This window comes from Elaeis guineensis, chromosome 3 (genome assembly GCF_000442705.2).
Source record: "Elaeis guineensis isolate ETL-2024a chromosome 3, EG11, whole genome shotgun sequence".
NCBI classification, from domain to species: Eukaryota; Viridiplantae; Streptophyta; class Magnoliopsida; order Arecales; family Arecaceae; genus Elaeis; species Elaeis guineensis.
The window spans coordinates 74,232,287-74,255,381 of NC_025995.2; the positions used below are offsets into that span (position 1 = coordinate 74,232,287).

The following is a 23,095-nucleotide window of genomic DNA, read 5'->3' on the forward strand; positions in this document are numbered from 1 at the left end:
GCGGGAACATGATAACATGCTGGCAAGCTCCCACTCAACAAAGTAATGGGCCGGGAGCTTCAGTCCAGTCCCGCATTTTTTTGGATCACGCCCGGTCTTGTACTTCCTTGAGAGCGCCCATCCAGCCCACAAGTACTCCTTCTACGTGTAACAAATGACTGGTTCCACGCATGGCGTAGAGTTGAATCATGGGTTGCCACGTCCTACTAAGGTGCCCGAGGAACTTTGTGTGAGCTGCTGGCGCTCCATAGAACTTTCATTTGGTACCACAGGCGACCTCTCTGGTGTCGATAGCTCCGCCATTTCCCATTTTCTGCTGTCGCCAAAGGAAGCCTTCAGAAAAGAGGGGGAAAAAAAAGGAAAAAGGAAAAATCCCTCTTCGAGGTCGCTCATGGCGGAATCAGGGTTTCTCCTGTGACCGATCGTCAAACTTCTACGTTCTTCGATAAATCTCGTAGGAGATCTCGTTTATGCTTCCGTGGGATGGAGTTGAGGTTCGTTCGCCTCCGATTCGACTGAGGAAATCCAAGTGTGAGGTACCCTATTTTCCGTGGTTTATTTTTTCTTCATTATTTTGGGTCTTTTTTGGTGAAATTTACTATTTCGTTTTTTGAGGAAGAAAGGGCGGATTTTGATGTTTCTATGATCCAACTCGTTAGGGCTTGCAATTGATGAATTGTCTTTTCTTCCAGTAAAGAATCGATATCTAATGGTTCCTTGTATAGGTCTTGAGCGTATAGTATGTATAATTGGCCAGTAGAAAAGGCTGATGACCTTCCTGGATCGTTATACAAGGATATGTGTAAAACTAACTTCTTTTCTGCTTTTCTTTGATGGAGTGATAATTGTGGTGTAAAATCCTTCAATCATAAATGATGACAGCCTCAACTGTGCTGCCTTGGTTTCTAGTAGTGTACTTGGACTTGTGCTCTTCGCATTTATGTTGTATCAGTTCAGGAGCTTTATTCTTGCTTATTAGTGTTGCATGATGGATGGTTGATATCCACTCATGGTGAAGCTTATGTGGCTTTTCTTGAATGTTCTGTTGCTAGTTGCTACCTAAATATAATGAACAAGTCTGATCCATGTATCCTTGACTAGCTAACGGTACTTTGCTCACCATTTATTCCTTTAATGAATGATAATATTCGAACAAAAATGAAAGAAATTGTGAAATTTAGATAAGATAAAGAAAACATGATTGCGATGTTTCTGCCAAAAAAATTAGGAATCAAATGGGAGAGGGTGTTTGATCACAAACAAAAGAGGGGAAAAAGGAGACAATGAACCTAACCCTTGGGATCTGCATTGCGAAACATGATCCCCATTAATACTCGCTATTGTTTTTATTTCTTTTTGCCCCTAGCATAAATGATCAATGATGATCTGGTTTCAGAAAATGTAACCATTGTTGTGGCTTTTTTCCTCATCCATTTTTTTTAGATAATGATTCCTGCTACCTACGTTTTCAAGAAGTTGCCTATGTTCATGAACAGTCAGGTAAATAAACTAGAAGAATCCAAATCATAGTGTAGAACTCACTGGATTGGACTCATTGACAATGCTGAGTTGTGCTTTTTGCCATTTCAAAGCGCATAAGTAATAATTTTATTCCATCATAAGAGTAAATGAACTAATTTACATTTGTGTCTCGATATTTTTTTTTGGTAAAAGACCAAAGAAAGAGTTTATTTTGAATTATATAATCCTAGATCAAAGCATAAAATTTGTCGGATTAACTCTTTAACAACTCAAACTTGTGTTTTATGCCATTAAAGTATAAAACTAATAATTTTATTCCATGCAAAAATGGATAAAATTTTGTGCTGAGAATGGATAATTGTGTCTCAATATGGATGGTTTAATTTTTGTGGTAAAAGGTAAACCAGAGAATAGATTAAACTTGTAAAACTTGTATTTTTGAAGAATGTTTGGGTACCTTTCAAACTTAAAATATGCACGATAAGATCAGTTTCGATGTATAAATCAAGATGCTCCACAAAGAAATGGATCATCATCAAAGCATATCAAGTTTGGGGATAATAAGTTAGATTCATGATTAAATTATGAAGCAAGGAGTCAGGAGTGAGTAAAGTTGAGAAAATTTAGTGAATACCATCAATCAAAAGTAGAGTTACAAAGTGTTTTCAAATGGTTTTTATATGTGTATTATAGATACCATATGATCTAGCAAGGACTGAAGGATTCTGCTTAAGCGGCTATAGAAGAGGCTGGATGATTCAAAGGACTTACTTCTTGAGAATCGTGACCGATACATACTTGAACCTCTCATAAGAGTTGATGTAGAAGGATTGACTTAGTTAACTGTAATCTAGCACCACACATGTGCAGTGCATGTGACAAATTTAAGAGGTTGGAGTATCTAATTGGTGTTCCTAGTCGCATCAAGATTATTTAGAATAACTCCCTTTTAATTTGAAGTAGATAGATATATATTATCTACAAATTGTTGTATATACCTAGAAATATCTATTATGCATACATATTTGTATATATGTATGTATGTACACATATTTTGATGTATTACATATGCATACATACCCACTTTTCTTAATATGCCTCTTGTTTCTCTCCAACACTGTGAAAACTCTGAAAAGGAGTCCCTAGAGGACTTAGAGGAGTGTGCTCTGAAAGAAGAGAAATACGTAAAGAGGCTAGTGCATCAAATTGAACATGCAGATGTCAAGGCATGCTGGGGTGTTTTAATTTCAGTTCTAGAAATATGGTAGGTTAGGTATCAAACATGAGTTCATTTTGATGCTTATGACTAAAATAATGTATTTTAGGTATTAGGACTTCCCAATTTCATGGATGATAACTGATAGATTGGGGAATCAAAAGTCAAAAGACTTGGTAACAGGATTCAAAGAATGTTTTTGGTTTAGTTACACTATAGAAACAGTCTAGGAGGAGTGATATTACCATCTAATTGGCATTAATGAAAGTAAACTGGGATTGGAACAGGAAACATAACTTAGGTACTGAACTTACTTCTATTATGTTCTCAATGCACATCAAACACATTACTTTTTTTTGCCTTTGGTTGTGTTATGCTTAAGGCTGGAATAAGGCTTGGAATAAGCCTCATTCCTGCCAAACCTGTTTTAAATTAGAATAAGGGAGGAACAACTGATTTGGTCAAATGTGCTTAAGTGACAGTTGAAACTTATTCTTCAGGTGGTAAGGCCCTATTTTAATTCTGCCTTCTTTGCATGGACAATAATATCCTTAGCTCTATATGTATTCTGGCCAGGAATTAGAAATTTCTGCCATTTTTCTTGTTCTCAAACCCCACACAACCTTTAAGACATGGGAGCTCTGATCTTGTGAGTGGCTTTGCACAGAATGGGAATCCACAATAACACAGTGACTTCTTTCATGGCGTTAACTAGGATGTTATGTATGGTAGTAGATGTTAGTACTTATACAAGCTAGTTAGCATTTAAGTTGCATGCAAGGATAATGCAACATATTTGTTCTAGTTCATTAGATGTTCTTGGTTCCCAACAAAACCATTACTTTATGTAGACTATAAGAGATTACATTTAGTATATACGAGTAGCAGCAATGAGAGTGGTTCTACATGATGTTGGGGTTCATTGTGACCCACTGATATCCCTACATTGCTTCACCTAGAAGCTTCGAGTTATAAATGGATATATAAATGTTCTCTCCTTTGTGAATGTTGCTTTTAGAAAAAATCCTTCCTGCCATTTAATCTTTATCATGAATTTTATACTTTGCAATCAACTGTGTTAATCAAACCATCACCATAAGAGTTTGAATCCCACATATCTCACTCTACTTCTGTTAGACCTTCATGTTCTTACTTTAACTTCCAAATTTAAACAACATTAATCCTCCATATCTGTATTAAAGTGTAGAACCATGATTAAGATTTGGGCCAGTTCACCCATTGCCCCACATTAATGAAATCAGAACTGATATTTCTCCCTGTCAAAGCATGTCCAAAAGATTTGATCAATTAATGCTTGGATGCAACATTTGGACAGTCACCTCAACTGATTCATAGTGGTTCTAGCCTTTTTACTTTTGGAATCAAAAAGTAAAGTTAGATTTCACCTCATCCACGTCTCAGTCATCATAACCCTAAACACCAGAAATGATCTACATTGCTCTCTCTCCTCCAAGTTATTGACGAAAAACTTCTTAAATATGCTCACATACTTCATCATTTGTATTCGCATTATTATCATGTCTTGGAATCATTCATTGCTTGCTTCCCATAAAAAATGTGCCACTTAAAAGACACCCATAAATTCAAATCCACTCTAATAATCGCCACCCTTACCTCCAAATTACTGTCCTAAGGTAAATACACCCACTACTTGTTTTCGAATTATATATCTGGCCTCATTCACCTGACATCTATGACCAACCTCTTTGATATCAAGGTTTCTGAGCTTCCTAATTTTTATCTATTTTTAATCATATATACTTTTTTTCTATATTTCTTTGTACTGTTGCTTTTGTTGTTTGTGCTATCTTGAGGTGTTCCTTTAGGAAAGACTTCTATACTTCAGGTCACATGCTATTTAGTGCTCATGCTAGAGCTTCTATTTACCTAACCATCCCTGCTTTTAGATGCATTCTTTTCATTAATAGTGTTCAGTCAAGACCAACTAGTGGTTCTTTAAAGTTGTATAGCTTGTTTTCTTTTATCAGTAATACTTATAGTCTCCCATTTGAGGATATTGTTGACTGTGAGTAAAACCCTTTTTTTTAATATCTTGGACTTTCCAAAATTTATTTTTATTTTAGATATAATACTTTTCCATATAGTTGTTTTTGATATTGCATCTGAAAGTCCTAAGCCCCAGTTTAGAAAGTGGATGCTGTTTTTGTGGATCAGCAGGTTTTGTACCAGGTAGGTGTAATTTTGGTAGGTTCAGTCTGGACAGGGCCTTATTTCTGATGGGATAAATGCTGTTATCCCAAATAATAATTGCAGTTGGGTTCTTGTGCTGTTTGGATGCTGTCCGAGGATAATAAAAGAAAAAATTATTTTTTGATATAATGGTCAAATTTATCCTTGCAATTTCCTTTGTCTTCAAGCCATTTGATAACAAATAACAATGATAGATTATTTTAACGTTCCATTAAGTGTATTAAAGTACTTGACTGATTTAACATGATCATTAACGTATGATACATAAATATTGTTCAGGTAGAAATCAGAATTTTTTTTTGGGTGTTGTATAGTAGAAATACAAGCTAAGTGCAGGCTGGAAGACCAATTATAAAAGTTAGAGTCAGGTCGCTTTGCCGAAGTTATGTACAGATCAGGGTTGGATGTTATTTAAGGTAACCAGTACCAATGTTCTCTTCATCTTTGAGAATCATTGATCCTTCATATTTTCTGTGATGTATTGATGTGTATGTAAGCTTCAATTTTGGTAAAAATCTAACATTTTTTTTTGGAATAAAGTCTTTAAGACAAATTTTTTACCCCTAGTATAGGTTCCGGTATTGAGAGTTAATCTTTCATGTGCTGTACTGTAATCTTTCATGTGCTGTACTGAGTTTGAGTTTGATGCAGATAGTGTGGTTGATGGATATTAATTTTCTTTTATTAAGTTAATTAAAAAAGTTACCATAGTGTTAGCAGTGGCTGTGTATCTGATTTTAGCTGTGCTACCTTTTCTGTTTATGACAGTTTTCTTCAAGAGATGGCTTCTTCCCAGCATGTTGAAGTGGAGGCGGCCAAACTTTTGCATAAACTTATTCAAGAGTCAAAGGATGAGCCTGCAAAATTAGCAACGAAGCTTTATGTTGTATGTATCAATTTTCATATCAAGCAAGAACTCTCAGCAGCTTCAGTTAAAACCTAATTTTGTAACCTGATGCCTATCGATCTGAACTTGCCCAGATATGCCAGCATATGAAATTAAGTGGAAAGGAGCAGTCGTTGCCGTATCAAGTTATATCAAGGTGAAGGACTTGTTACCTTGTTCACAGATCCAACTACGAGTCTTGGTTGTCACATAGAGGTGTTCTTGTCCCTTTATTCTTCTCACCAAATATGATTCCAAATACACTAGAATTCTCTCAAAGTCTTGAAAAAGGGGATTTGCTTCAGACTGAAAACTATGAGTTTTCTCAGTAGAATACTCTTGAAGCTGAAACTTCAGACTATCACACCAGACCATATGTAACTATTATACAAAAGGAGCATGTTTCTGCAAAATCTTTTAAATAATACTGAGGAAGACTGAAGATAGGGTAATGGATTTTAATATGCGAATGAACTCTTTATTTGCTTCCACTTGCTGCTAGACATACATGAGGGAAGCCATATCATTTAGAAATGCCTTCAAACACAAGCACCTGTTGTTGAGGAACAATTAATGCTCCAAATGACTTAAAAAATGAGGCTTGCCCTTCTGGTAGCGATGGACTTTGAGGGTGACCTACAATCAGATCTTGCTAAAACTTTGCAGTTTGCACTGATCTTCTATCCAACTAGTCTTGCATATTAACAGGTTTTATGCTGTACCAAGAACCTTTTCAATGTATGCTCCATCCAATTGCTATAGCAGTCCCAATATTCTAATTGAATGGTTTCATGGTTTGTTATCTAACTTTAACCATGTTCTCAAATTTCTATCTTAATTCGTAATTGAAGCTGAAATATTCTAGTTTTACTTAGAGCAAATCTGAAAAATTGAGCTAGTTTTGGAACTTCAGATAAAACTGACATTTGAGATCAAATTGACTGTATAGGTGAGCTGTCAATGCAAATTATTGTCATTTCTTCATTTTGTTCGATCAGAAAAGCATTTTCTCTAGTTGTTGGGGATTCGAAAGTTTTAGAAGCTTTGCAACTATTGATTCCAAAGGGATAATGGGAGGAAAAGATTTTGATGAGGATTTGCCTATTAAAAAAATCAAGTATCATGGTATTTAGATAGTCTCATATTAGATTGCCAGCAAATGCAAAAATGAGATATTCTGCTTTAATATACTTTGTTAACATTCTAAAGTTGGGAGAAATAATTTTTAATTGTCTAGTTTAATGATATATAATTTAATTTAAGCCCTGTTCTTTATTGTTTCTATGTTCACTAATTTAGGTTTTATATTTTAATTTTTATGATCCTCAACCAAAATTATTTAAATTGAACCTGAAACTACTTAAATTGCTGAAATTGTGGAAACTGAGTCTCATTTAGCTCAGAGCCAAAGAAAAAAAAAATCTCATTTAGCTTGGTCAAAATTGAAACTGAAATTGAGATTTTGAACCTTGATTTTAACTTTTGATAAAATACTGCATTTTATCTTTGCCAATTTTGTTATGTTACTGATTTATATGGTTTACTTCTTTTTCAGCACTCCATGATTAATCTTTTTTACATCCCTTCATACCAACCCCACCCCACCCCACCCCACCCCCCAACCCCACCCCAGCAATCTGTCATGGTAAGTCAGTTTAGAAATAGAGAAATTTACTATTTATTTCTTCCCTAAAAAATCATTAATTTATTAATTATGAGGGCAAAGCTTCTCACTAGTGGCAGTAGAAACCCTTTGAAACTTTGGGGTTCTACATCAGTGACTAACCTTAACACTAAATAATAAGTCTTAGAAAACTAGAGGTATCAAATGACTGAGCTTTTTGCTAGTCAATGTGAGTTTTGACAAAACATGGCTCGAGTTCGGCTTGCTCAACTAACAAATTAATTGAGCTTGGCTTAGCTTGCCCAAGCTCAGCTGCATTTATCTCAAAATATGAATATATGAATAACTTTTATATATTATTTTAATTATTATTTGCTACACAGAATTCTTTTAAGAACTTATTGCTCCTTTGTGACTTGGAGGTCATGGGACTGAAACATGGAAATGGCCTATCTGCAAGCAGGGGTAAGGCTGCATGTATGTGAGCTTTCCCAGATCCGGTAATGGTGGAAGCCTCATGCACTGGATTCTCATCATCATAATAAAATAGAAGATGCATAATAAAATATGTTTCAGCTAATCATAATCATAATTATAATCATCTAGCCTTTTGCAAGCTTTATGGATCCTCATTTGTTGAGTTTTCCTATTTAGGGCCACCTTTGATGTTGTTCTAGGTTTCTCAATATTCTTTCTCACAACCTCCATTCATGCTATTTTATGTTTTTCCTCCTTCAACATAAAACAAAGTGCCTCACTTTACCAAAGCCTCCCCAAATCTTCGTTGTACATGTCCATACGTTCCTACAATTGTCCATCACTTTATTCTTAATTTGTGCAACTCCTGCAGCCCTTTATTATATTAATTTCTTATTTTACCCTTTCTAGTTTTTACCACTCATCCATCTTAGCTTATTTTAACTATAACGTTAAAATATAAAAGATATTATTAGCTTAAAGTATAATGAAATTCTCAGAAGACCTTAAGCACTCACCAGACGTCCTAGATAGATTGTTTGTTAACAGTTCAAGTTTGTCTTGAAATCAAATGAGCTTGCTTGAGCTGGGTTTAATTACAAAACAAGTCAAGATTGAGCTAGGTCTTGTTCACTAGTGTTCGGCTCATCTACACCCCTAAGAATCAGGAGGCACTTGTTCCTTTTCCTAGACCTAGAGGCATTGGCATCAAAACGAGGGCAAACCTATTCAAAGGAAAACCTCTTGGAGAAATGTGCCCTTCCATTGCTAGATGAAGACCAAGGCTTCTAAATGAATAATTAATGGTGACAAAGATGACCTTATATGCTGTATCCAAATTTTTAAATGCAAAGAGTAATCTAGGAATTTGGCATGAACATAAGGTCATCTTGCCACTTCATCATAATCATTGTAGACCTACAATTATTCAGTAAGCTTACCTTTACAAGGATGGGAGAGCTTGCCTTCCCCTTAAGCTTTATGCATGTTTAGCTTGCACTAGTGGTGTCTTGGAAATATCCTTGAAAAGCAGTTTGCAGCTTGGATGCATTTGCGACAAATCTGTTTGATGGATAGGTGAGATTGTTTCTCATGCCTTGAGACATTTAAAACATAATGTGTGACTGTCATTGTCAATCAAAGGCACATTGATGATTTCACATTAATGTTAAATCATCCCTAAAGCAAACCATATGATTCAATATAGCATAAATAAAGGTCCATAACAAGCCATAAATCTTAAATAAAATCCAGTTAGAAAATTTGAACTTAGCCTATCATACATATTACTGTGCCTTCAAAAATACAAGAACTGCTATATTTTTCAGTGTCCTTTCAAAATTGCTTGATCCAAAAGCAACTTAAAAGCACCAAGTCCTCATTCTCTGAAAAGACCCCCTGTGTCCCTGACTAACCACTTTGGAAATGATATTAAATTGATGAAGTGAGCTAAACAGCTCAGCAAGAAAGCTTTTATCTGGTCAAAGAAGTTTTTCATCGAAAACAAATGACCTTATCAAGTGAAAGTTCATTGTGAGAGGTAATCATTGTGACTACATGTGCTTGTTAGCTGAACCTGAATCAAGGTTCGCGGACTTGGTACCGGAACCTGTGCCGGCCGGCCAGCCCGCGGTATGGGTTGGTGTGGATTCGTACCGGATGGGCGCGAACCGACACAAAGCAAAAGAATCGAATCGGGAAGAGGAAAAGAGAGAAAGAGAGAGATGGAGAGAGAGGGGGGAGAAAGAAAAAGAGGGAGGGAAGCTGTTGGAGAGGCCGTCGGAGGGGCTTCGGCTGGCCGCTGGATGGCGCACTTGATGCGGGCATAAAACAGGAGCGATTGCCCCTATTTCACGGATTTTTTTTTTTAAAACGCGGATATGGTGAAGTTGGCAATGGGTTTGCCCCATTCATTGTTTTTAAATTTTTTTAAAAAAATTCTTAAAAAGTGAAGCCGGTAAATTGATTGCAGGCTTCACTATTCATTGACCTTTTTAAAAAAAGTCGATAAGTGAACGGGGCGGTCGCCCCTGTTTCGTGGCCGTGGCTCCATTTGCGTGTTTTCTGCCGCCCTCCGGTGGCTATCCGGCGCCCTTTGGCAGCTTCTCTACCGTCTGCTCCTCTTTTTGGTACGGTTGCTCTCCCTCTCTCTCTCTTTCTCGCTCGTTTAAAAGTTCTATCGGATGACACCGAGCCACGGAGGCTTCCGTGGCACTCCGGTGGCCACAATGGGCCACCACGGGCCTCCAGTAGCATCATACTCTCTCTCCCTTTTCTCCTCTCTCTCTCTTCCTCTCTTTCCCTCTCCCTCCTTCAGTGTACCATTTTCTTCGACCGAACTATCCCAATTCCCCGTCAGTCTGGCTCGGTACGGGGTGTACTGGACGGTTTGGGCCGGTATGGAATTTTATGACCTAAGTGCTCGCTTATTGCACAGCTTGTGATAATTGCTAGAGAAATTTTTATAGAAACATGGGGATTGCGGAAGCACTAGCAGTTCATTGTTGTATGACTATCTAACGAACAAGATTTTTTTCCTCCTCCCATGTGCTATCAATGCCAGTTTGGTTTTCTGACTGTACCATTTTATTCTGATAGCACAGTGTACCAAGTTTTCTAAACTGTAAACTGAAATCATCATTTGCATTTACGTGATTACCTGAAATTCTTTACATCAGGGCAATGGAAACTGTTGTCGGTCAGCACGGTCTTGATATTGATGCTTTGAGGTCTTCTCGATTTTCATTTGCTGGTGGGACTTACATGGGGGATCCAGGACAGATGAGATCAAATGGCAATGAGACAATTGAGAATCAGCTACCTGCTGGTGGAATTGATATGCCTCATAAAAGTATGCCTGCTAGCACATGGCAAGTTGCATCAAGTAGTCAAATGAAGGAAGAAGCTTATGCTGGTTCTTTCCAGGGTTATGGTATGCAGAAAGATTCTTTAGCAGCTCCAGGGGCAACAGATATGACTAGGCACGACGTACTTGTTTCAAACAGGCCAACTTTCGGAATAAGGAGGATGGACAATATGGGACCTGATCCTCATCAAGGGTCTGTTTCTCAGAAAAGCAGCAAGTCATCTGAGCATGAAAGTCCAGCTAGCGTACCGATGGAGGACATTGGGTCTGCAAACTCCCAGGAAAGGCCTGACACTTCAAAACCAGATCAAGTGAACAAGAAAGAAGTTAAAAAATTTGGTACCAAGCGAAAAAGGGCAGATTCAAAAGCAGATTCTGATGTGCATTCTGATATCCCCCAGCAGGCAGATGTTCTCGCTACTAGACATAACTCAAGAAAGGGGAAGCAGATAAATAAAGGGGGCATGCAGGGTCCGTTTGCCATTAAAGGTGGTGATAATGAACAAGGAAATCCTGTTCAATATACCAGTCAATCGGAACACTTTCCATCATTATCCAGTGGCGCTGGGCCATTATATGAAGCCAAACTAGAAAATGCTCTGGCTTTATCTGAGAGGACTATGGACAAAGTTAAGAACTCAAGTTCTTTTCCTGTTACTTATGCTTCCAATATTTCTGAAGAAGTATCTTCTGCACATAGTGTTTTTGGGCTGCAGAAAGGAGGTCTACAGCCACCTAGAACCAATACTTTTGGCTCTGCTTATGTCTGGAACCAGTATAAATTCCCACCGTCATCAGCAAACTCTCAAGGTTCTGGTCCTGTTTTTGTGGAAACTTCTCCTGGAGCCAATAATGAAGCTATTTATACTGGAAATGAATCAAGAATTAATTCAAATGAGTTAACAAATGATGGCTCAAGGCCTGTAAACTTGCCTGCAAATCATGTGCATGGTATGGAGAGACTTAATGTAGGAACATCTGGTGCTTTCAACTCTTTCACTATGGCAAAGATCGGTTTTCCTGCTCCAGCACGTTATTCAGGTTCTGTGTTCGAGGGTCATGAGTTTGCTCCAAAAATGCAGTTACAAAGAAGTTTTGAGGCCTCAGGTTTTCCGTTGTCAGAAAAAGGCAAGGATGTGATTGCTGCCAATACTAGCATTGAATTCCCCTCAGGTGTTTCTCCTAAAGCTACAGCTGATTCAGGGATCAGGGAGTCCGGCCTCATGAGAGATGGAACATCTCGATTTTCTGAGAAGTTTTTGGAAACCCAGGTTGGTTCATCATCCCATTGTACACAAGCAAATTCATACAGTACCCCTTAGGCATGCTTCCTCTTTTATTTTGGTTAAGTGCCATTCTTTATTCTGACTCCAAAAATTTGGCTTCTATACAAAGTAACTGCATTGAGTGAACAAACAAAAATTTAACACTTTGAGATAGCCATGCCAGATAACATGCATCCATCATCCTTTTTTCTTAATATTTTTCTTTTAGAAATAGTTGTGCGAGGTCCAACTCACTTTCATGAAGTTTGTCCTGAGAGATGTTAGATCCACACGGACATTGCAGCCCTAATGATGACCCAATGAAACTTTGTTTTTACTTTTTTATATTATTTAAAGATGCTTAAATATTATATCTAGTCCTACAATGCTAAGTAACTTACCTTCTACTTTTTGTTGTCATTTGTTATTATTAATAATAATTTATATGTGAAACATGAGGTGATATGTTTAGGAGCCTCATTCATGTGGAATAACACTTCAAATTGGGATGTTAAGTTTGACATTCAATGTGTCTTAGTCTGTGTTTAGACTAGTTTGAGAACATGTATGTAATATACCACTATCATAAGAAAAAAAAAAAAACCTATATTTGGTCATTCAACTTCTCTTTTTCCTTTTCTTTCTTCTTTTATTCTCTCATTTCTTTCCCTTTTTCTCTTCCAAATATAAAATCTTATAACTTTCTTCTTAGGGCTATTATCAATTTGATATAGGGATGGCAGCCCGGTAGATTTGTTCAGGTATTCGACTCATCCCAAACCCTAATAGAACCTGTTTAGCAAAACCCTATAGGGTTTGGATTTAAAATTAAAACCTGCTACAGTTTGGGATTTGCCCTTCGGGTATCCACTAACTGAACCCAATTATGATATATAAATTATACCCATTTTTACTTCATATTATTCCCCCATTTTTTTTATTTTTTTATTTTTTTGGGAATCCCAGGATGGGTACCGGACCTGATCCAAATAAAGATTAATCATGCAGGTTCCAGTACCTAATGGATTTACCATTTTTTGATGGGATGAGTTTGGGTTTTTTGGGCAAATTTTTAATCTAATTTGGGATGGGTTCAAGTAGTGGGATTTTAATTAGGTTCAGATATGGGCAAAGTACATTTTGTGGGTACCCTTGTTATCATAGCCAATCCTTCCTGGGGTGACCAGTTGCATCGCTCCATGGCAGATATGTTGATATCTGCAGTCCAAGAGTACTTAGGAGTCAGGTGAGCTATTAGCGAAAGTTTAGACTGCCATGAGATCATGTTATGATACGTCTGCACTGATTTAGTTCCTCAAAGAGAAGAATGACCACCTTCAAGGGATTCTTTTTCACCCATGTTGGTCAGTCAATAAGGGGTTGGTTCAGATGGATGATTGGAGTTGAAAGATGTGGTATCTCAAAGCACATTTGTAGTAGATCTTGCTAACAATGATCCAATTGTGACATGTTAAACAATTGAGGAACCAGGTTACATAAAGACCTTTAAATTGATTACCCTATTGTTGAAAAATTATTGGATTTTATGCTCTTCCATCAGCCCGATGATTCTCCAGATTGTTCTCAGGAAACCAAGTGAATCAAGAATTGTTTAATGATTTGCAGTTCAATTTATTACTGAATTATTTTCAACTTAAGTGTATATTGATGGTCTACAATCAATAATGACATTTATTTTTGGTAGTAGTGGTGGTCTCATTATTGTTTATTGTTGCATCTCCTATGCCTATTTTTAATAATAAATATAAGAATATATCCATAGATTGTCCTACTATTTCCTTGGAAATTCATGATTCTTGTATTCTACTGTTTATCTGTATATAGCAGATCTAAAGGTTACAGGGTTGTGCTCTAATAGTGAATTACCCTTTTTCCCCTACCATGACATAACAATTAGTTTATGCTGTTGTGCAGCTCATTTTAGGCAAGTTTACATTCATGTGCATATTTTGCTCAACTTATGCTAGTTTTGTGCCTTCTGCTTTTGCTGATGATTAATTGGATTGTACAGGGAGGTGGAATTCAAGAGCGACAGAACAAAGATAATGTTCCATTGAAAGCTGAGACAGTTCATCAAAGTATTCAGCATTTCTTTGCTAGACCAAAGTCAGAGGTCAAATTATATGGTGAACCAAATAATAATGCAGAAATAAATACTCTAATAGGTGCAGCTCCTAAAGTTGGAGTGGGTCTTACATCTCAGGCCTCTTCTTCTTTGAACATGCCTTTCAAGGAACAGCAATTGAAACAGCTTAGAGCTCAGTGCCTTGTATTTCTTGCATTCAGGCATGATAAGATACTTTTTATTGATTTTGTGTCCTTTATATTTATAGTATCAGCAAGCCAATGAACGAGGTGTTGTGTATGGATTACCCAAAAAATCTGATATTTGTTCTGAACTACTTCCTCTGTTGCACGCAGAAATAATTATGTGCCCAGGAAGCTACATCTCGAAATTGCACTTGGGCAAAGCTACTATAAAGAAGGTAAGAATATTTTAATATCAGCATGCATTTTTATGATATCAAAGTTTGTATCATTCTTTTGCATATGCTCATCTCTCCCTTTGTTTACTTGTTTAGGTGTCAGTGCAGATGGAACTCGCAAAGGCTTTAGTGACAGCAGGGCGGCAGATGCATCTACGAAGGAGACTGGTAACAGTCACGAGAGCTCTATTATGTTCTATAGGCCAAATGATATTGCCAAAATACCACCAAGTACTTCATCTACTGGAAGTATAGTGGAAACAGACTCATCATCCAAGGATACAGAAAACACAAATAAGAAGAGCAAGAAATACCCAAATTCATATGGTTCCATGATGGCAGAAGAAAATAGGCGACCTCCATTTTTTAAACAAAAAACAGATTCTGAGATGCGGTCTCAGGAAACAGCTGAATCACGTGCAGTATCAGTCATGCCACAAGAGTCAGACTCTCTGATACATGCTGGAAAAGGTGCCTCTGGCAATCATTGTGATAGGAATGGTCTGGAGAACGCTAAGCAGCAAGCTGCCTGGACAAACCAAGTTACATCTGTTTTGGGTGTCAATAAGCTGCCCCCCAAACCTGAGGGGACTATTGCAGCAAGAACCAGTATTTATGATGTCCCTTCTGAAGATTCACCAGCAATGCCATTGATTCATCGTGATCCATATCAAATCATCGGTGGCAATGATGGTTCAGGAAAGTTACTTAAGCCAGATTCTCCAATGCCAGAGTCCAACACACTGGCAGATAAAAACCAGTCTTCGATACTAGTAAAAGAGCAGAATCCACAGATTATAGGAAGCAAAGTTGAAAACTTCAAGCACATGGTGAACCCTTCAAAGGGTGCAAACATGTTTTTCACTCATGTTAATTCCGCGGAAAAACTTTTTGCAGCTTCTGAGTCGATAATATCTAATTGTCCACCCAATATTTATGCTGGAAGTAGTGAGCTGAACGAACATAGGGTTTCTGTTATCCAAAAACATTGTGGTTCTGATGGATTCAAGACTTTGCCCATCAGTGATACAGTAAAACATGGAAATTTGGAGACAATGCTGGATAAATCTGCTGATCAAGAAGAGGGCAACAAATCATCATCTGATGAGATGCCTTCTCCTCCAAAGTACACTATGTTAGAAAAGTGGATGATGGATCAGCAGAAAAGGAAACTTGTTGAAGAGCAAAAAAGAGTGTTAAAGCAGAGGAAGGCCGAGAAAAGAATTGTGGCATGCTTCGACAAGTTAAAGGTAATACTTCTATGTACTGGTATCATTCTCCAGGCATATTTCAGTGAATCAGTTCTTTTTGAAATAATAATATGTTGTGATGGAGCATTAAGTACTTGGCCTTTGTTAACTTGTCTGCTAGAGTACTGCAGTCTTAAAAACAATGTCTTAGCTCAGAAAAATCCATTAATTCAGATGCAAAATTTCTTCTGTGCTGAGAGGAAGAAATCAGTTGCAAAAATGGAAGCTACATAACAACATAGTGTATATACCATCTCATGATGGGCAGGAATATTGGAAAGCAGATCCCAGGCTTACCAGAATACAGTTACATATTTTGTGGACTTTAATCATATTCCTATAAAAATCAAAAGAGTCAAGTCAATGTAGAAGAAAGAAGACTTCCTATCTCATTTCTAACAGAACTTTCATCTGCTGTGTAGCAACTAATCCTTGTTTATCATTGAGTTTCCATTTCATGCAGACCAGCTGTCCAGGGACCCATTTTTCTTCCTCCATTTTTGAACGCCACCATTGCAAAGACCCAAGTCTCTCCAAATATGGTTGATTTCCAAATTTCATCATCCAATAAAATGTGACCTTTGTTTAAAATTTGAGGTTTGATGCATCAAGTTACCCATTCTTTCGAAGCCTTCTTCTCATACGAGGTTGTCCAAATTGTAGAGTCAACCAAGATGGGAAAAAGTCCATCTAAAAGCTGTTATTTATGCCACACATGTTCCTCTTTAATTATTCTTTTGCTTAATGTGATTATTATTTGGAATGGCCCCTTCTCTTTGTTCAATAATCTAACATATCTTGTATTTAAATACACAAGATACTCATCCTTACAATGTCTATTTTAAAAGTTTGATAAAAAGAACAACAGCATATAGTTGATAGTGAAGAAGCATATTAGGATGACATAATCCTTTGGATCTGACTCCTAGTTGAAGAACTTTCTGTATTCTGAAATTGCAATAACAAAGACAATGTTGATATTCTAAACTGATTCAGATTTTCTTTTTGAATTTTTATATAATCTGGAATGTAGCTTCTGGTGGAAGCTTTTGATCCAAATATGAATGTTTTAATGAAACATCACATCTTATTGAAGTGGAATATAGTCATTGTTGTTAGTCAGTTATTTTGGATTTAAAGGTGATAGTGTATACTTGCTTGAAGTTATAGTTTTCTGCAGCTGTTGTACTACATGTTTTGGTGGCTAGAAGCATCATTTGCAGTGCCATTTGGATGAGGGTAGCATGAACTTGGAACATGCTTTAAAGTTTTGGAACATTCCATGTTGTGTAAAATATGAAGATTTCTATAGAACCAATTTGATGTCATATATGGAAACAAGATATTAGAGGGTGAGCCTTGGCATAATGGTAAGGTTGCTCCATGATGACTTGGAAGTCATAGGGTCAAAACATGAAAACGGCCTCTTCGCATGCAAGGGTAAGGCTGTGTGTGTCAAACCCTCTCTAGACCGTGCAATAGCGGGAGCTTCATGCACTAGGCCCTTTTTTGATATATGGAAACAGGATATTACCCTCTTTTGTTCTGGTTTTGTTTATTTCAAATTTCCGTTATGGATCTTCTCTAAAAATTCTAAAGCTGAACCCATTTCTTTAGGTTCTTTTTATTTTTATTTTTCTTGGTTTTATAGTTAGGCATTCTTAGAGGAGGAGAAATCGAGCTCAGGTTGCTTTGGTAGCTGGCAATCTATCCAAATTGTTGGCAATTTAATGTAGTAATCTGGATTAATGTGGTTTGTATGCTTTTTGGGTGGTAATCTAGATTGCCTCATGGGTGACAATCTGGATTGCCTTGAGGAGGGGTGGCTATCCAGGTTACTATTTTTTTGGGAATGTTGCAATAAAAGTTTTGGAGAAAATTATCCCTTAAAAAGATTACACAAAACCCATTGCCTAACCCTCTCCCTCCCCCCACCCTCCTCTGCATGGGCCCCTGGCCCGTGGCTCCTCCATCTCCCTTTGCCTGCCCGCGGCTCCTCCGCCCTTGTCCCCCACCACCCCTCAATGACTCTTCGACGTCTATCCCCACCACCTCCATCGCTCCACATGTGCCCATCCCCTCCCCACCCTTTAGTGCTCGCGGTTCCCCACACCCTCGGTTTTCCACTCTCCATGCCATCACCACACCCACATTACTTCCGTTACTTTTCATCGGGGAAAAAGAAGAGCATCAGGATAAAATTATTGGGTTTATTTTGGAAATTTGATTTCACATCATCAGTAATCTGATTGTCATACAAACATGTCAATCAAGATTTTCAGTAATTTTACTGTAACATTATCTGTGTGTTCCAAACACAGTAATCAACATTACTGACGATTTAATGATGGCAATCCATCCTGAAGGCAATCCATCCCGAAGGCTATCCATGTTACCTTCCAAGATTGTCTGGCGATGCACTAAACGTAACCTCAGAGCCATCAAAATTTAAAACTTAAAATTTGTAGCTTGAAGCAAATGATACTACAGTACTGGATTGATCTTACCTTGAGCGAACCAACCACACCAAGGGTATCTTTTTACTTAATTTATCATTAAACTTTCAGTGAGTGTTAGAATGATCAATTTTAAACTTTCAAGGACTGCTAAAAAGTTTATGCTTTCTTTTAGATCGTCTGGGGGACTTGGCATAAGTTTTAAGGATGAACATGGTGAGTAGAGAAACCTCTTAACTGTAGATTTTTGAGAACTATGTATTTCTTCAATCAATAAAAGAACTGACAGTAACCATTACTATGGCAGGACAATTGTTCTAGAGGATGATTTTTTAAGAGTTCATTTATCTCCTACGAAGACTATGGTGTTACTGAAATACCATATAGTTGCTTTCTCTTGTTTCTTCTTTCTCTTAGTTTTTCTTATATATAAGATCATAGAATGCCATGTATGCATGATTTGGGAAAGCTGTTCTCCTCCAAAATACTATCTTTTGCAAGGTTACCTTGCTGGAATGGAATTCTTACCAACATCGATCCTTCTAAAGCAAGTGGAATGGTTACATGGAATTAGCACAGCTGACAGCAACTATTTCGGGTGTTGCTTAAAACTTTACTTTCCTTCTTTGCCTGTGGCTACTTTTGGAATCACATTTTATTGGTTATTGTAAGAAGCATGCGCCCATTTAAGCATTCTAAGGACAGTATTTTCATACTTTTGACCTGAATCAAATGCTAAAAGAAGGTATATTTTTAGCGTAAGTACAACCTGGTAAAATTGGTTGACATTAGAATCATCCAAGTTTTTGATAACATGGATGAGTCTTCATAGAGAAAAATTTGCAAGATTCAATACCAGTTCTGACATTTTTTGGTCATCTAGCAATAGAAGTCATAAGTCTAGAATGTGCTTATGGGAGGGGCCTGATAATTTTGAAATGTAACCACTTCCAAATTGGATACTTGGGAATTCCATATGATAGGCTTATGAGTATGAATCAAGCTTGGTTTAGTCGGTCTTAATATTAGAGAGACGAGGGGTCTTATGATCCTTCCCCTCCCCCTGCCCCCAACACCCCCTTTGATGCTGAACTAAACGGAAGAAGAAGAGGAAGAAGCTAGATGGCAGAGCAAAGATAAGAGAAAAAATTTAGGATGAGCACTCAGAGAAGAGAGATTGAAAATTCTACAAATGATTTCAATTCTCAATCATTCATAACATGCTAATGATGTCTTGCAAGTCCGTATTTATAGGCGTATAATCCCATAGCTGGAAAGTAGCAAAATTAAGCAATACACCTTAACAAAATAAGAAAATGCATATAGAATTCAGTAAATAAGGAAAACCAAAGCAAATCAAATCAGCAAACTAAGAAAATTCTAACCAAATCAGGATTTCAAATCAAATTACCAATATAAGAAAATCCTAATCAAATCAAGATTTCAAATCAAATCAGTAATTTAAGAAAATTCTAATCAAATTTGGATTTGCATCTATGCCTAGTGTAAATGCATAAGAGTGGCTTAGGATTTCCATCATTTCTCTCTGATTCAAGAGAACTCGACTTCGATAAGTTATGATGCTGGTACGACTCTAAAAGATTAGGATCGAAATGACGAAACTCCTCTTCAGTAATCCAAGTAGCATCAGAGATAGGAAGTCCCTTCTAGTGCACCAGGTAGCGCTGGAATCCACCATATGTCGGACCCACAATCTCATCCTCAATGACACTCTCAATCTGCTCTTGGGTTGACTGATGAACCGACGGAAGCTTAGGGATGGGCATAGAAGAAGTCCGACCTCCACCTATAAGAATACTTGCAGATACTTTGGGAGGCTCGAAAATATCTCGATAAGGAAACAAATTCTTCACATTGAAAATAGGACTAACAGTCATATCAGAAGGTAAATCAAGCAAATAAGCATTAGATCTCAATTTACGAATGATACGAAATGGTCCAAAAGCTTGAGCATGCAATTTTTTGAACAAATATTTAGGATAACGCTCAGGACGCACATGCACCATTACATAGTTACCCTCATTAAAATCTTGATTTTTGCGGTGAACATTAACAGCAAGTTTATAAATCTCATTACTCATCACAATCTTACGTTTGATTTCAACATGAAGGTCTCTAATATAGTGAGTAAAGGATTCTACAGATTCAGAAGGACGAAAATTATGGGATAAGGGCACAAGGTCAATGGGCTGGCAAAGGGCTAAACCATGGACACTTTGAAAATGAGACTTATTAGTAGATCTATCAACAGAGTTGTTATAGGTAAACTTAGCAATAGGTAATAGCAAGTCCCAGTTTCCTAATTTTTCTCTCACAAGGCATGGAAGCAAATCTTCTAGGCTATGATTAACAACCTCAGTTTGTCCATCAATTTGGGCATGGAAAGTAGATGAAAACTTTAAAATTGTCCCAACAACTTTCAAAGTATCTTCCAAAAATAGCTTACAAACTTGACATCCTTATCAGATACTATGGAAGAAGGTAAACCATGTAGTCGAACAACCTCGTGGAAGAATAGCTTGGCCACATGTGAGGCGTCAGTTGTCTTTGCACAAAGTATAAAATGGGCCATTGTGGAAAATCTATCCACAACAATTAAGATGGAATCATGACCTCTAACAGTCCTAAGAATAAAGTCCATGTTAAGGTCTTGCGAAGGTGTGTGGAACAAGCAATGGTGTGTACAAACCAATGTTTCTTTTCCTAGTCTTAGCTAATTGACAAGTGCGACATTGGGACACAATCTGAGCAACATCTTTCTTTGAAGAGAGCCAATAAAATCGATCCTCTAACATGGCTACAGTCTTATCACGCCCAAAATGACCAGCGAGGCCACCTGCATGCAACTTCCAAATAATAAAATCTCTAAATGACATGCAAGGGTTGCATAGCCTAAAACCCTTAAACAAGTAACCATCTTGGACAAGAAAATCTACATGGTCACGACGATTACTATCCATGATCTCCTAATATATAAGTCCAAAATCAGGACAAGTGGTGTATTCATCCTTCAATCTCTCAAACTCTACCACTTGAGCACTCATAGTATGCAAGAGATGTACCACTCGATTAAGTGCATCAGATGGTTTGTTCTCAACTCCTGGACGTTGGTTAAGAACAAATGTGTATTCCTGGAGAAACTCAATCCATCAGGCATGTCTGGCACTCAATTTTTTCTGTGAGTTTAGGTACTTGAGTGCATGATGGTTGGAGTATAATACAAATTCTTGGGATAACAAGTAGTACCTCCAGTGCCTCAGGAACTGCACAACAGCATAAAACTTCTTGTCATAGGTGGAATATCTCTACTTAGTTTCATTAAGTTTTTCACTGAAATATGCAACTTGATGTCTCTCTTGACTCAAAACACTTCCAATACCTACTTTAGATGCATCACAAGCAACCTCAAAGAGTTTAGAAAAATTAGGATTTCTCAAAATAGGTGCCTCAGTCATCTTTTGCTTGATCTCTCTAAAGGTTGTGTGTGCAGCGTTAGTCTATTTGAACTCTCCTTTCTTCATGCTATTAGTGAGTAGAGTCATAATGGTACTAAAATCCTTAATGAATTGCCTATAGATGGTGGCCAACCCATGAAAACTAAGAATCTCAGAAAGAGTCTTTGGTTCAGGCCACTCTCTAATAGCTCTCACTTTCTCAGGGTCAGCTGCAATACCTTTTGCCGTAACAATGAATCCTAAGAAGACAACCTGAGACTGCATGAAAGAGCATTTCTTGAGATTGATATTTAATTTTTCTGCTCTTAATGTCAAGAACACCTGATGAATGTGACTCAAATGTTCTTTTTTGGTCTCATTATAGATCAGGATGTTATCAAAATATACCATCAAGAACTTGCCTATGAATGGCTTTAAAATCTGAGTCATAACCCTTATGAAAGTACTAGGAGCATTAGATAATCCAAAGGGTATGACTAACTACTCATACAATCCATCTTGAGTTTTGAAGGCAGTTTTTCACTCATCTTCTGGTTTAATCTAGATTTGGGGGTATTCCTGGCATAAATCAATCTTGGTGAACCATTTAGCCTTGATCAAAAAGTCTAGCATGTCTTCCAACCTAGGGATGGAAATTTTATACTTTATGGTGATCTTGTCGATGGTGCAGCTACCAACACACATTCACCAAGAGCTATCCTTTTTGGGAGTTAATAGAACAGGAACAGCACAGGGACTAAGACTTGGCTGAATAAAGTCTTTCTCCAAAAGTCCAACTTGCTGATTGACCTCTGCTCTTTTTTAAGGATTCATCCTATAATAAGACAAATTGGGCAGCTAGGATCCTGGGACCAGATCAATTGTATGCTGTATGTCCCTTATAAATGGTAGCTCATTAGGAAGTTCTTCAGGTGTCACGTCTTCAAATTCATGCAATAATTGGTTGACCTGTGGGGGAAGGTCAACTTGTGATCGAGATGGCCCTTGTGAAACCTCTTTGACTATCAAAAGCTAAAACAATGCCTGACTCTTTGCCCTCTTTCTCAAATTTTCTAGGAATCAGAAGATGGAGGTGTTTCTTTCCAACTCGTTGAGAAGAGGAAGAACTCAAATTATATGCACTAGAAGAACTCAAAGCATGCGAAGAGCTATTAGGTATCAGAGTCCTACATGCCATCTTCTCATCCAACTTAGAGGGTTTGGTGGGCTGAAGCCATATGGTTTTACCTTTAAACCTCAACACATAAGTGTTGTCTCGTCTATAATGAGTAACATTTAGATCATATAATCAGAGTCGAACTAACAAGACATGGGATACGTCCATAAGAAGGACATCACACCAGATTTTATCCAAGTAA

The 23,095-nt window shown here is 37.4% G+C and overlaps 1 protein-coding gene across 1 annotated transcript in view; it reads left to right on the forward strand.

The window, feature by feature from the left end:
* Positions 1–286: 286 nt before the first annotated feature.
* The window catches only part of LOC105042102 (uncharacterized), a 46,405-nt gene continuing 23,596 nt past the window's right edge, over positions 287–23,095 (forward strand). Inside the window, exons 1-7 of the mRNA XM_010919200.3 lie at positions 287–536; positions 5,699–5,816; positions 5,912–5,973; positions 10,596–12,054; positions 14,081–14,355; positions 14,491–14,555; positions 14,652–15,805. Of these exons, the coding sequence (XP_010917502.1) occupies positions 5,712–5,816; positions 5,912–5,973; positions 10,596–12,054; positions 14,081–14,355; positions 14,491–14,555; positions 14,652–15,805 (3,120 nt within the window). The 5' untranslated portion in view covers positions 287–536; positions 5,699–5,711. The remainder of the gene's footprint in view (positions 537–5,698; positions 5,817–5,911; positions 5,974–10,595; positions 12,055–14,080; positions 14,356–14,490; positions 14,556–14,651; positions 15,806–23,095) is intronic.